The following is a 13,820-nucleotide window of genomic DNA, read 5'->3' as shown; positions in this document are numbered from 1 at the left end:
TGAGGAATTGTTAATCTTTTTTAACTGCCTCTAAGAACAAAATGTGTTTTAATTTGGCTGTTGTTTTCAGGTTCCTTACAACTTACTGTGTTGTTTTAACTGACTTCACAGCACAATCCTCTTATAAATGAAACACCAAGATCTGGTAACGTCAGACATCCAGCTGCAGCATGGATTATGTAACAACCCTTTACGTAACTTTTGCTAACAGCACCACTAGAAGCATCATGTCCATTCTGTTTTCTAAAAATATTGAAATACAATCAGTATATACAAAGAGAATCCATATGAAATGTTGATGAAGTAGGATGAAAAATTTTAGTTTAAAATATATATGTGTGCATGTGTGTGTACTGTATCACTGTTGTTTCATTTTTATCTGTTAAATTTCACTAATAAAAAAATCTAGGCTGCAAAAATCAAGGTAACTGCTAGATGGCAGCAACAAAATTGAGTTTTCTGTAATTGTAGATATAATAGCCCTAGACTAAGGCAACAACACTAAACATACGTACCCTAGAACAATCTTGGGCCTTCCGAATGCTTTTGCTTAAACACTCATCCACTCCTGATAATAGAGCTTATGCCAGCAATAGTGTAGACTGAGAAAGTCTACTTTGGAAAGTAAGACCCATTAGAGGGACTTGCTTCTAAGAAAGCATAGTTAATATTGTGCTGCAAGACTGTTTCTATGCTTCTATGTGGGAGTAAGTACTATTGAATTAATTTACTTCTAAGAAAATGCACATAGGATGGTATTAGGTACCAAATAAGTCATTAGCTTGGATGTCTGCAGAGGGTCAGATGGGGACAAATGATATCATTACATAATTTCTGTCATTTGCATAAGTATCATGATGCCGATGACATTATTGTGGCTTATACTAGATGCCTGTGTCCATTAGCAAGATTTGTGATATAGCAGTATATTTTGCCAACCAGGCTGAATCTTTACAGGGCACTTTTATTACTGACATTTGTCTCATCATGGTCTTACATCCTTTGCTAAATTATAGTCTTCTCTGACTTCCATTAGATTTTTAAAGCTTTCTTGCAAGAATAGTTGAATTTACTGCCTTATGTTTAATTTATGTGCAGTTGCCAGCACTTAATATGTGTAAGAATAAGCAAGTGTTCACAGCATACTTTTGGCATAGTTCTGTGGCCCTGGGTGGCTTCTGTTGGATCACAGTATGTACTTCACTCTCCATAATTGAAAGAGGGGTTCCACCATTGAAAACCTCACTGCTGTCATGTCACTGATGGGAGGATTGAAAAGAAGTGTGTCAGGATACCTTGGAGCAGTTTAGGGAACTCTGGATCCAAAGGCCTGCCATTCTCCAGTCCTCCCTGGATAAGAGGAGAATTGTTCCTGTCTTAGAGCAGTGAATTGGAAATTAAAAAAAGTGGTGGAAGCAAAATGTGGGCTTTCATGGGATACAGTTTCACCTGGAAATGCCATTGTTGCCTAATAATAATCTAATACTATTCCACCCCCCACCCCACTGTTTGTAAGGCTTCCAATAAAAGGATCTTTCCGGTGTGGTAGAGTAGATAAGAGTGTGGGACTAGGACTGGGGAGGCCCAAGTTCAGATCCCCAGGCGTCTGTTAAGATTACTAGATAACTATGGGCTATTTATTCTCTCTTAGCCTAACACACTTCACAGGATTGTTATGAAGAGAAACCCAATTTGTAGCTCTGCTGCTTAAGATAATTCATGTGAATATGCCAGGCATAAAATCTGGAGGCAAATTTTATCTGTAGCTGGGAATGAAGTTCAGGCCATGATGGTAAGAGTGTGAATCTTAGCCTCTGGGGAAGACTCTTGGTCTTGTGTTTCTTCCAGTTCTCTCTCTCAGTAGAAGCAGAGAATGAAATATTAATAATTCCTAATGGCTCCTTGTCACATGAGACCTGGTTTAGGAGGATGCTCCCTCCTTTCCCCCAAAAGGGGGAGTTAATTGAATCAATGAACTGCACAGCCCAGCCATCCAGCATATGCTGACTTTCCTATCAGCCACAGTCATTACTGCAGGATCCTTTGTCACTCATCATGGCTTGATTACACCACTTGGCCTGCAAGGGGATTTGATGGGAAGTGTCCAATGAGGGCATCCAAGCTGTTTCCAAAGTCAGTTTTGCAAAGCTTCAGATAAAAAGCGTGGGGGGTTCCACTTACAAGGCAGAAAAGATTAGGAAGAGTACTGCAAATCTGGGAAAGAGGTAAGGTGATAGTTTTCTCTGAGGCTTAGAGAACAGATGGCCCCCCAGGAGGTTCTGCATGCGAGTAACATAATAGCTGTTCTATAATAAGAAGATGGCTGTGGCTTGTGCAGAAGGTTGATTGATTTGAACTTTGGATTTAGCTGTAAAATGGCTAAAGAGAGAATTTCAAAATGGAACCTGAATTTAGGGAGTGTGCTCAGCAGCTATATATACATTCTGTCAGGCAGGGTGGATTTTTGCTTCTACTTCAGCTGTTTCTGAATCCAGATTTGAAACTTCTTATGTAGTTGGGAATAGCTGCAGGGTCATACAACCATAGGTTCCTGAAAAACAATGCCAGTGAGATTCTGCTCCCAAGGACATGGAAATTGCAGAACATACTTAGTAACATGAAGGGAGATGATGCCTGGAGGTATAATTGCAATCCATGCATACAGGTGTTAAATGTATAGCTGCATTACAACAGCACTCCACAGAAGTTTGCAGAAGAGATTGCAGTGAGCTTGACCAAAATGCAGATTAAGGTTGCCAATGGTTTTTTTCAGTGTCTTTATAAACCTGTCTGAAAATGCCAGAACATCCAACAATGCCACCTTTCCCTTCGGTTGTAGAAATGAGAGAGAAAAGAGTGAGTAATGACAGCTGCTAGGAAGTACAGTATGCCCAATTTGTTTTGTGAAGCTGCTTTGGGAAGGAGATCTGGTTCCTTCAGAAGAGAAAGAACAAAGTGGAGCATTTAAAAGTTGGGAAGAGCTGGCATGCTGAACATGCTATTTAGGTTACAAAAAGACATGTTGCCAATAATACTGTAACCTGAAACAAAAACAACCCCGTTGTGTTGTTTTAATTAATGCATTTGTATTCATTTTTAAGTTAAGTCACTATTACGATTTTCAATTTGATTGTACATTTCTTGTCCTGAATTGATGAGAAGGTACTTTTTCTGATAAAGCAGATAAAATACAGTTATATATATATATACTACATCATTCAGGCTCAGGCTGTGTTATTCAGTTATTTACATTACAAATGTATTCCTTGCTGACATTGGAGAGAAAGATTCCCACTAGCCTTCCCCCATATTCTTGCTTTCTATGTACAAAATTCATGGAATGATTCTTGTTTTTTGTGGGGGAGTATGGAGGTGATTCTTGAACTCTGAAGTGGTAGAGTCCATAGATGGATTTGCTATTATATTTATGGTTCATGAGAACTAAGACAAGTTTAACAATCTCTTGTTGATAAGAAATAATCAAATTTCACATGATAATAGGAGTAATTTCTTAAAAGGTTTCTTGATGTTTGATTAAATATATATATCATGTTCTGAGAAAATAAAGGAATAGAATGTGGTATGTGCTTATTATTTAACATACTTTGTTTTATTGTATAATAAAAAGCATGGTAAAAGACAAGACTAAAATTGATGCAATCAATTAATGAAATCAAATCAAATTCTCCCAAAAAATGTTACTTATTATCTATTATGAGCAGCTAAAAATAATAATAACCAGAAGTATATAATGTGAGAACTTTACAGCTATACATTCTTTTAAAAACCAGGAAGAAAGTTGAATGTAATGGAAAATATTATGGTAAATGTAACGTGCACAAGTAGATAACAGTGGATTTCAGTTATGTTCACATATATTTCATGTATATTTCACAAATATTTCAGTTGCATATGTTAGTAAACTGCCTTTTATTCTCTGTCTTTTTTTTTTACAACAGTTATCCATGAAGGAGGTTGGGGACGGGCTGCATGAACAGATGAACTGCATGATGGGTGCTCTGCAAGAACTGAAACTGCTCCAGGTCCAGACAGCTTTGGAACAGCTGGAGATTTCAAGTAACCCAAACCAAGTTTCAGGAATTGGCCAGCATCAGTATTGTCAAAACAGTAAGGAGATGCCAAAGGCAAAGCATGATGCCAGCAAAGAGAGTGAGACCTTGCTGGGAAAACGTTATTTGGACAATTGCAGATCTTCAGCCTTTTTATGCTCAGCTCCTGTGTCACACTCTACCAGCTCATATTACCATATTTCTTTGCCAGACAGTAGTCATGGGCACATAGCTTCATCCCTGAACAGCATAGGCAGTGAGGATGACAGTGGACCTTCTTCAACTATGAGCACAACAGATTATCATTCACCAAGAATGCTGGAGTCATCTAGTGACAACACAACTAGCAGTTGGCTTTCTCAAGATACTAGCAGCTTATCTGAGAATAAGTCAGTTTGTAAGGATTGTTGGTTTGCTGATGAGAACAAAGACTGGACTTCCTCATTAATGTCTCAAAGTAGGAACAGACAGCCTTTGGTTCTGGGTGATAACATCTTTGCTGATCTAGTTGGGAACTGGCTGGATTTGCCCGAGATAGACAGAAAAGCAGAAAAGAATGAAGCATCTCGGCCAAGCAGCAAGTCCCAAGAAATCTATAGGAAATTTTCTCTCACAGCCAATCTCTTCAAGAAATTTTTAAGGAGTGTCCGGCCAGATCGAGACAGATTGCTAAAAGAGAAGCCCTGCTGGCTGCCCACAAAGGACAAAGAGACTGAGATCTTAAAAAGGCCCAAAACAGTCAACAAACAGAAGGGGCTATTTTACTTCCCAGTTCATGGGAGCACACCAGACTCTCAAGACAAAGCCGACAGGTGCCAGAAGAAGGAAGGAAGGAAAGCCAAGCCCAAACCCTGTGCCAAGAAGATCCACACCACAATAGAACAGACTCAGTCGGGGTTTGATTTTAACACAGCAGTCTGGGTCTGAACTCCAAGACTCATCATCTCACTTGCCAAAACTGTTCTGCCCCAAACTAGAGACAAAGAAGAACAGTGAAAGAAATACCCAGACCAGGATGAGGAAACGGTGAAGAAGATGGCCTCTATAGAACAGGTTGACACATATAAGTAGATACATATTACCACCACAAGCACAATTTGTATGACAAAATGTATTTGATAAATGGAACTAGAAGTCTTCTAAGGTAGTGCTTGCCAGTGATGGATCATTTGGATAAGCTTCAAGTTAGCCAAGTGTATTCACTTTATCTCCAGGTCAGGTAGCAACAGAACATTAGGTCACAAGTATGAGTGTGTGTTACATGCACTTACATGTATGTCTGTTATTGGATTTTTTTAAACTCTGCTTTTTCTTGTGTGCACTAATTCCTGGATTATGCACCAGGCAAATGAATAAGCACTTGACAATGAAGTTAAAAATGAGACGTGAGTTTGTAAGAAGAGACAGACTGTGGGACTTGAACGTAGATGAATGGAATTGGTACAGCCAGTTATCCCTTTGGTTTTAACTGTTCTTTTTAAAAATAATTACTTCTGGGTCACCCACCATAATCAGTCCTGTACTAGAAGGTGTCTAAGGAGTGCTGTGTACTAGTAGCCTTCTCATCACTCCAGCCTCCTGATGAGCAATGATTATTCATCTTTCATTTTGTCTTCAAAGCCTTAAACTGTAGATGCCACACTGAAGTCCCAAGTTCTAATAGACCTTTCCCTGATGCTGTATTTTCATTTTGCATTTCTTACTGTGTTTGAACATAGTTTTGCAAGAATGTAGTTTTCTCCAGGGATCATCTCCCCAAGAATTTATTAATAAAAGTGACATTCCTCTCTCCAAATGGGACTATTTGTACATTCTTTAGCATATTCTCTACATAGGGAAATTGAGAAACCTTTAACCCCAGTCATAATGGCAATTATATAGTGAGACTTTCTTTTATTAGTATTGTGTCCAAAACTGCAATACACATCAAAAGACATTTGTATTTATTGTTAATTTCTTGGAGATACTTATAAACGTGTAGACACTAAAAACAAATCAGAACCCTTATATTCTGAAAATAATGTAACACAATAAGAACTCTGCTGCATGACCACAGCTAGCTTTTATACCAGGTTTGAGTCCTGTTTGATTATGGCACTTACTGGTGACTTTGTTCCAGTTACTGTATTTCAAACTAGACTATGCAGGGTTCTGTTGTGAGATAAAGTAAAGGTTGTACTCTTTCCACTCAGAGCTCTGAAAGGAAAGCCGAGATATAAATGCAAGAGGTAGATATGATCAAGAGATCTGTGTGGGTGAGCTTTCTCCAGGCACATAGATCTTTGCCCATGGAGCCCCTATTTATTTCAATTGATAGAACCACTCTGTCCTATCAAAGTGATAAATACCCAATCTTTAGTTATTCTGGAATTAATGTAACCTTTTGCCAGTGGGGGCCAGTTTGATGAAAGGAATATAGGTCTATGATTCTTTCCCACCCTGAATTTGAAAACCTGCATGTATAACAATCTAACACCCCCTCAAAAAAATTGCAACACAGTTCACTTTAATTTATGCAACCTCTAATCTGTCTTAAATGTTGATTTCCTTTAATAATTCAGGATGTGACAATTAAGGTACTGTATAATTTTCATGGAAGGAGGAGAAAAGTAAAAACATAAATGCCAGTGCTGTCTAATTACACACAATATGTTTCTGTTTCAGCTACCTTAAAACAAACAGTCAAGTTTGAAAGACCATCAGGAGACTTATCTGGAGATGGTTGGGTGTGTTTTTTTTTACCCCTGCAAATGAATTAAACATAGGCATAACCCAAGCACTACTTTTGCCCTTAGAAGGAATCAAAAGCTGCTGAAAGATCTTCCGTGGGCATAGAAGCAAGCATACACGTTATTTTTTCCACAAACTTGGAAGCACTTTCCTTATTCTCTCTGAATAGCTACCCAGTAAATTGAAGATCGCATTATATTTCCAAAATGATTGTTAACTATATCTTAACACTGCTAAATAATTGAAGACTTAAAAGAATTTCAAAGGACTCTGGCCTGCCAATGAGTTTCAAGATTATTTTTATCTCTTCCCCATTAACGTTGGTGAGATTCTTGCTTATAAGACCAGTAGTCAGTATTGGCTGATGTCCAATATTCATATTTATCCAAGCTAATAGAGAAGATAGTTAACAATCATTTTGTTGAAAAAAGAATGTGTATGCATGTTGGGATGGGGGGGGGGGGTCAAAAGCGGCATCACGCCATCAGTTCTGCCCTTTCTGTGCATGCCTTATGATGTCATATACACATACAAAATAGTCAGAACTTGACACCTGACAGCATGATGCTGCTTTTGTCATTTTGATTAAAGAGTTGGATCCTGTGGACAACTATTCTGAGGTTAGACTCAGCTTTGGTACAGAGATAGTTTGGTTACCTGATGGACAGACATGAGGGTAGTATGACCTTATACTACTTGATCTAACAGCAGTTTTCAATACTATTAACTACTGTATTCTATTGAAGTGCTTAAGGAGCTGGGGGTGGAAGTAATTCTTTGTAAGTAATTTTGCTTCTCTCAGGGCACTCTCTGTAAATAGCATTGAATTGGCTCCCCCTCTCCAGAGCTTTTGAGGAACCTTCTGTTACGGTATTTAACATTTATATGAAGCCACTGGAAATAATTCTGTGATTTCTTTATTGCAGTCATTGATTTAGCAATTCCTGTGGACAGGAGAACCAAATTACTTGTTCAAAATCAACAAAATTCAGTCTGATAATGATAAGTGGATTTAGGTTAAGAGGATGGCTGCTAGCTCAGATTCCATGAACAAATCCAATAGAAGTTACACATGCTTTCCTGCATTTTATTTTAAACCATAGCAGCTTGAACAGGTTGCCTCTCTGAACAGAGAAAAAGAGTATAAAGAAAGCATGTTTCACTCTTTTTACTGCTGCTCCCATTTTCCAATTCACCACCCTATGTTTTCATCTGTTGGGGAGAAAATGTGTGTCCGTCCCCAAATGGCCTGGGAAATATGATGCAGAAAAATCCTCCAGCATTTTTTTCTGTCTATAAGGCAACATATAATTAAAAATAACCAAAGCTCCTCATGAAGTGTTTCTCAGTTAAAAATGGAAAAATCAGATCCAGATCAAGGGAACTTTAAGACCTACAGCCCTTTGGTCTTGCTAGAGTTGAGTCACAGCCTATTCTTTGCCATTCAGAGCCTCACAGCCTCCAGGCACTGGGAAAGAAACTTGGCAGCACTACTTGGATAGCCCAGAACAGAGATGTATAACTGAGTATCATTAACATACTGATGATGCTTAACTCCTTGCCAATGAATGATCTTGCCCTATACATGTTAAATAGGAGTGGGGAGAGAATTGAGCCCAGAGGGATCCTGTAAGACTGAGGCCTAGGACTCAACCTCTCCTTCTCTACCAATACCAACTGGAACCAACCCCAGAGGAAGGAGGAGAACCACCACAACCCCATATCCCCCACTCCAAAACCTCTGAGGCAGTTCAGAAGGATACTATGATCAATGGTATTGAAAGCTACCAAGAGATCAAGGAGGGCTAGGACAGATATATTATCTCCATCCCACCATAGGTCATCCACAAGTGCAATCAATGCCGTCTTAGTAGTATAATCCAGCCTGAAAACTGTCTTGAGGGTCTAAATAAGTTGTTTCATCCAGGGCCCTTTGGAGCTGCAAGCCTATCACCTTCTCAACAACCTTCTCTAAAAAAGGGAAGGTTAGAGACACTATGAAAATTATCTGGTACCACTGATCCACCAATGGCTTTTTGAGAGTGAACTACTGCTTCCTTCAAAGCAGATGGAACCATCCCCTTTTGCAAAGAAGTGTTCACCATTGCTTGGATCCAACTCCTGGAGACCTTAACCAGCCAGGAGGAATATGCATCTAAAACACAGATGGCGAGACTCAAAGCCCCAAGGACCCTGTCCACCTCCTCAGGACTGACAAGCTCAAACTCTCCCCAGATAATTGGACAAGGCCATACCTCAGTCAATTCCATAGGACTTGCCCAGCCAGAATCTAATTCTGAGTGAATCTGAGCAATGTTATCCAACGGATGCCTAGAAGAGTCCTCAAAACAACCTTGCAGAAGTCCTCCAGGCCCTTGCTTACCAAGGAGGGATGAGTCATCTGGAATAGGATCACCAGCCAGCTCTCCATGGACACAATAAGAGCAGAGAAATAAGTGCATTTCAACACCCTCGTTGCCACAAGGTAATCCCTAATAAAGGCTCTTATCTGTGCTCAATTCAATCTCTCTTTGTCTTCCTCCAGTAATGCTCTAGGCATCTCTTGTGCCATTTCATGCAGACTGCCACTGAGAACCAGAGGGATCTTTGGGATCCACATGCACAATTTGATGAAAGAGAAGATGCTTCTAAAATTTCTCAAGAAGCAAATGTAGAACATGGGATTGATTGATTGATTGATTGATTGATTGATTGATTGATTGATTGATTTGCATTAAGTCACTGTCAACTCTTAGCAACCACATAGATAGATTTTCTCCATGATGATTTGTCCCTAACTTGGTCCTTCAGCTCTTCCAACAGTGCCTCCATCACCACTGTAACTGAGTTTATCCACCTTGATGCTGGTGGTTCTCTTCTCTTTCCTGAGTGTGCTGTTGCCATGTTTATATACAAAGTGGCCAAACTCCATGTGTAAATGCCCTGTCTTTCAGGAAATTTCTTTGCTGCAAACTGCAATTTCACAGTTTCCCATATGCTTCAGTTTTATTCATCACTCCTTTGTCATGGTCAGAACATTTCCTGGGCCAGGTGCAATTGATGATCACCCTAATCTCCACAGGGCTAGACCCAGGCACTTCATGGATCTAGATGGTTTCCAGCAGGCACTTGGAAATTTTGTCAACAATCTGATGGGCAAGCCCATTGATTTGCCATTGGCAACAGGAGGCATCCTGGATCCTTGACAAATTAATGCAGACATTTACAGCAGCTATTGCATGGCTCCCTGTCCTTTGCCAATTAAAATAATTTTTCAAAAGAAAGTCAGAAGACAAAATATGCAGTGTGATAGTGTGATTTTTTAAAGCCAAGAAACAGAAAAGAAGTAGATATCCTGTGTGGTGGGTGAATCCACATTAAAGAGGATTATATAAAGAGGAGTCAGTTTTAAGCTATTGGGGTGATGTGCAAATGCAGCAAGAGGATGTGCCCTCAGCCCCTATGGCAGTCTAGTAAAAATGGAAAAGATTTCAAGGACAGACAGAAACTAACTGTCCTATTATGCAAGTAAGTCATATACATTAGAAGGAAATATATGGCTGGAGGGTGTATCTCTTCATATAAGACTTCTAAACTTTGAGAGATACAGGTAGTCCTTGCTTTCCAACCACAATAGGGACTGGAATTTAGGTCACTAAGCAAATTGGTTGTTAAGCAAATCGGAGCTGATTTTATGACCTTTTTTATGATGGTCACTAAACAAATCACAGTCATTAAGTGAATCATGTAGTCATTAAGTGAATCACATGGTCATTAAGCGAATCTAGCTTTCCCAATGGACATTTTTTTGCCAGAATTTGCTTAATGACCATGTGATTTGCTTAACAACCATCGTAAAAAGAGTCACAAATTGCAATTGTGACCACAGGGGTCATAAAACATTTTTCCCAAGGCTATCGTAACTCCAGACCATTGTTAAATGAACAGTCATTAAGCGAGGACTACCTGCATAATAAAAGATAATGTTGTGGCAGATATTCACAAATGCAGCTAAGAGAATGAAAGCTATTGAGCCATATGTGCAGCATGCAAATGCATGTGAGGATCCTGCAACACAAAGCATGCAACACACAGCTGCTTTCTGATATATTTCCATCTCTATAAACTCCTCCCCCAGCCTGCCTGTTCACACCCAAGCAACAAGAGCCCTGTTCAAGCTCACTACTTGAGGATTTATAAATAAGGTAATATGAGCTGATTTTGCCATGACACCTGGTTCTTAGCAAATGGTTTAATGCTCCCCCCCCCGAACAACAGCTGTCAACAGCCCTGTTTTCCTGCTGTCTGACAAGGAAACCAACTGGAACATGTCCTGAGAAAGAGACCTTTGGCCCTTCTGCCTTTTCCTGACAGCTGCACCGAAGGCATCAGAACACTGTCCCCTTTATATGAGATGGGAGAGTAAAGAGATAAGTGAAAGGGAGGTATTAAAAAGAGAAAAGTGTTCACACAGAAATTCTTCTCATTTCCATGTTTCAGTGTGGAGACCCTTAAAAGAGCCATAATGATGACGTTTTCCTTTGCTATGGGAAAATATTAAAAGCTAGCAAGAAAAAAATGAGCTCTGGCATATCTTCTTCAACACTGCACAGAATTTCCCTTAGTACAATCTGAATTATTTCTTCATTTCTGGTCTGAATAAAATCTGTACTATTTAAGCAGCTTCCCCAAACTTTCTATGTAGTCATCATAAACAAAAAGCATGCAAGATCCCTGCTGCATTATTTCTCACACAGAGCTCATCCTCGCATTCCCTAATTGTAGCTCAAACTTGCAACTTGCCCAGTAACTCTTTTGATGACACTTGTCTTCATGATATTACTTATGTCTCATTCTACACTCCAGGGAATGGGTCTTTAGCCATCCAACTTTTAAGTAGTACTTTCCCTCTTCTCCCAACATGTTTTTTTGTCATGGGAATGTTCTGGCACAACTGATCAGTGATATGGTTGTTGATGCAATTGGCCTGGGATCTACCCAGCTCCTATTGCCAACATGAGGCTGCAGCAGGCTCACGTCTCCCTTCCAGTCAGTGGGCACTGCTCCTTATGGGCATTTTTGCTTGGGTTCCAGGAGAGACAGAACACTTGTCTTCTGGAGAGGGATCCATCCATGCAATGCCTGACAAGCAGTTTTTGAAGGGCTTGTCCGACCTTACACTTCTTATTGTTGCAGAAATTTTTAAACACAGGTTTAGCAATCTTTTGAAATAGTGCTAGACCTGTGTCTAAAAAACAGGCTTAGTGCTCTCTTGAGAGAACACTAGCCCTGCGCTGCACAGAGGCACAGTGTGAATCAGGAAAGAGAACCAGCTGTGTGTTCCTGGTTCTGTCACCATTTTTCCACTGCTTCTGCTAATGAGAGGTTTTTACAGTACATGGCTATACATTTTACCAGTTTTATTACTTTGGTGGAGAATGCTGCTAATTTCCTTAGTTCTATGCTCTTTTACCAATTCCACAGTCTACTTCTACCATTCCCTTGCAACACTAGTTGAGAATACAGTCTGTTTCTTATTAATCCCTCCCACTTCATCCGGTACTCCACCTCCATGCCTACAATCTCTCAGTTGAGTTATATTTGGATACAGATTTAGTCCTCATAGTTATGTTTTTAAAAGCACATTTAGGAAGAGCCCAAAATGACAGATCACAAGTGCAGAACATTTCTATGCCTGCAACTTAGTTTGGCAACTTGACAGATGGTTAAACAAGCCATTCTAAGTGCCCAGTTACACTCGACCGTCCCCACCCCACCTTTCCTGCCAGCAGGTAACTCTGAGAGGAGAAATAAAGCCGGGGAATCCACAAATACTTTTCCAAATGTGTCCCTCATTAATACAGTAAGGATCCTACCACTTGTTTCTGAGGTTAAAAATAAGTCTGGAACCCAGGAAGGCTACAAGCATATTAGATTTAGAAAACAGTAGGTCACTTCTTTTAATATCCACTTTACAGCGTTCTTAATGGGCCTAAGAGCAATGTACGTGGACATTAAAACAAGGTGTAGCTTCAAAGTCTGCTGCAGATAACTATGAAACAAAACTAGCCATCTGTTTGCTCCATCACATGACCAAGGAAAGTATGAAAAATCTTAAACCCCACCGCACCCTCCTCAATCCATCTCCCACTGAAAATTGACCTGGCTGGAACCAGATACAGTTCACAGATGGACTGCCATAATGTATTTTAAATTGCCACATGCTCAGAACTGATTTGGGGATTATGAAAATTGGTTCCCAAATGATCAGAAATCATATATTTAGGAGAAATGCAATCATTTAAGCCATTAAAAGAGCTAAGAATTGTTACAATACATGGAACTTGTCCTGGTGGAGGTATGGTTTGTGAATCACAGTTACAGTTTTGGCAAAATCTGCATTAGACTATTGGCTGTATTCCCATAAGAGGAAAGTCAACATTGACAATGTTGTGCAGGCAAATTATGAGGAACACAATGCAAGCTGCAGCCATGCTTGCAAATTCCATCTAATCCAGACTCCCAGACCATCTTGTTCAAGTCAGAATTTCAAAGGCACCATTAATTGCTGTCTTGCTGCCTTAGTGACTTTTTCTGAAATTCAAATAATGGCCTTCTTTTCTTGCTTGCCTGCTGATATAAAATGATTTGCCATTTTTAGGAATGGGAGGTATCTAATTAGGCTGAAAGAAGTATTTAATGAAGCACCATTAGATTCCTGCATCTTGGATGGGAATTGCAATACAATAGCACCATTACTTCTCATCCTATCCCATTAATTATCAGGCATTCTCCCTTTCTCATCCACTTATTTCACACAGTCTTCATGTGGAATAATAAAGAATGCAGGCCTCTAGACGTATTCCATTTTTTCTGTCACAGGCATGCATTGAGCATTCTTTTAATTAAAGCATAATTGCTTAGGTTTCCATGATACCAAAAGCTATAAACGTAAGTTTACTTACATAATACCTGGGTTTGACCTTAAACCAAAATCAAACCAATAACATTTTGGCTTAG

The 13,820-nt window shown here is 39.6% G+C and overlaps 1 protein-coding gene across 3 annotated transcripts in view; it reads left to right on the top strand.

The window, feature by feature from the left end:
• The window catches only part of INKA2 (inka box actin regulator 2), a 69,692-nt gene extending 60,403 nt beyond the window's left edge, over positions 1 to 9,289 (top strand). For all 3 annotated transcript variants that reach the window (XM_088153268.1, XM_088153269.1, XM_088153270.1), the window contains one exon: positions 3,960 to 9,289. In XM_088153268.1, coding sequence (XP_088009394.1) covers positions 3,960 to 4,997 — 1,038 coding nt within the window. In that variant the 3' untranslated portion in view covers positions 4,998 to 9,289. The remainder of the gene's footprint in view (positions 1 to 3,959) is intronic.
• The last annotated feature ends 4,531 nt before the right edge of the window (positions 9,290 to 13,820 follow it).

This window comes from Python bivittatus, unplaced genomic scaffold (assembly GCF_059951505.1).
Source record: "Python bivittatus isolate LINGU-HERP-01145 unplaced genomic scaffold, Pbiv_v1 ctg000700_np1212, whole genome shotgun sequence".
Lineage (NCBI taxonomy): Eukaryota > Metazoa > Chordata > Lepidosauria > Squamata > Pythonidae > Python > Python bivittatus.
The sequence above is the reverse complement of the archived record's forward strand: the minus strand, read 5'-3'. Positions and strand labels throughout refer to the sequence as shown.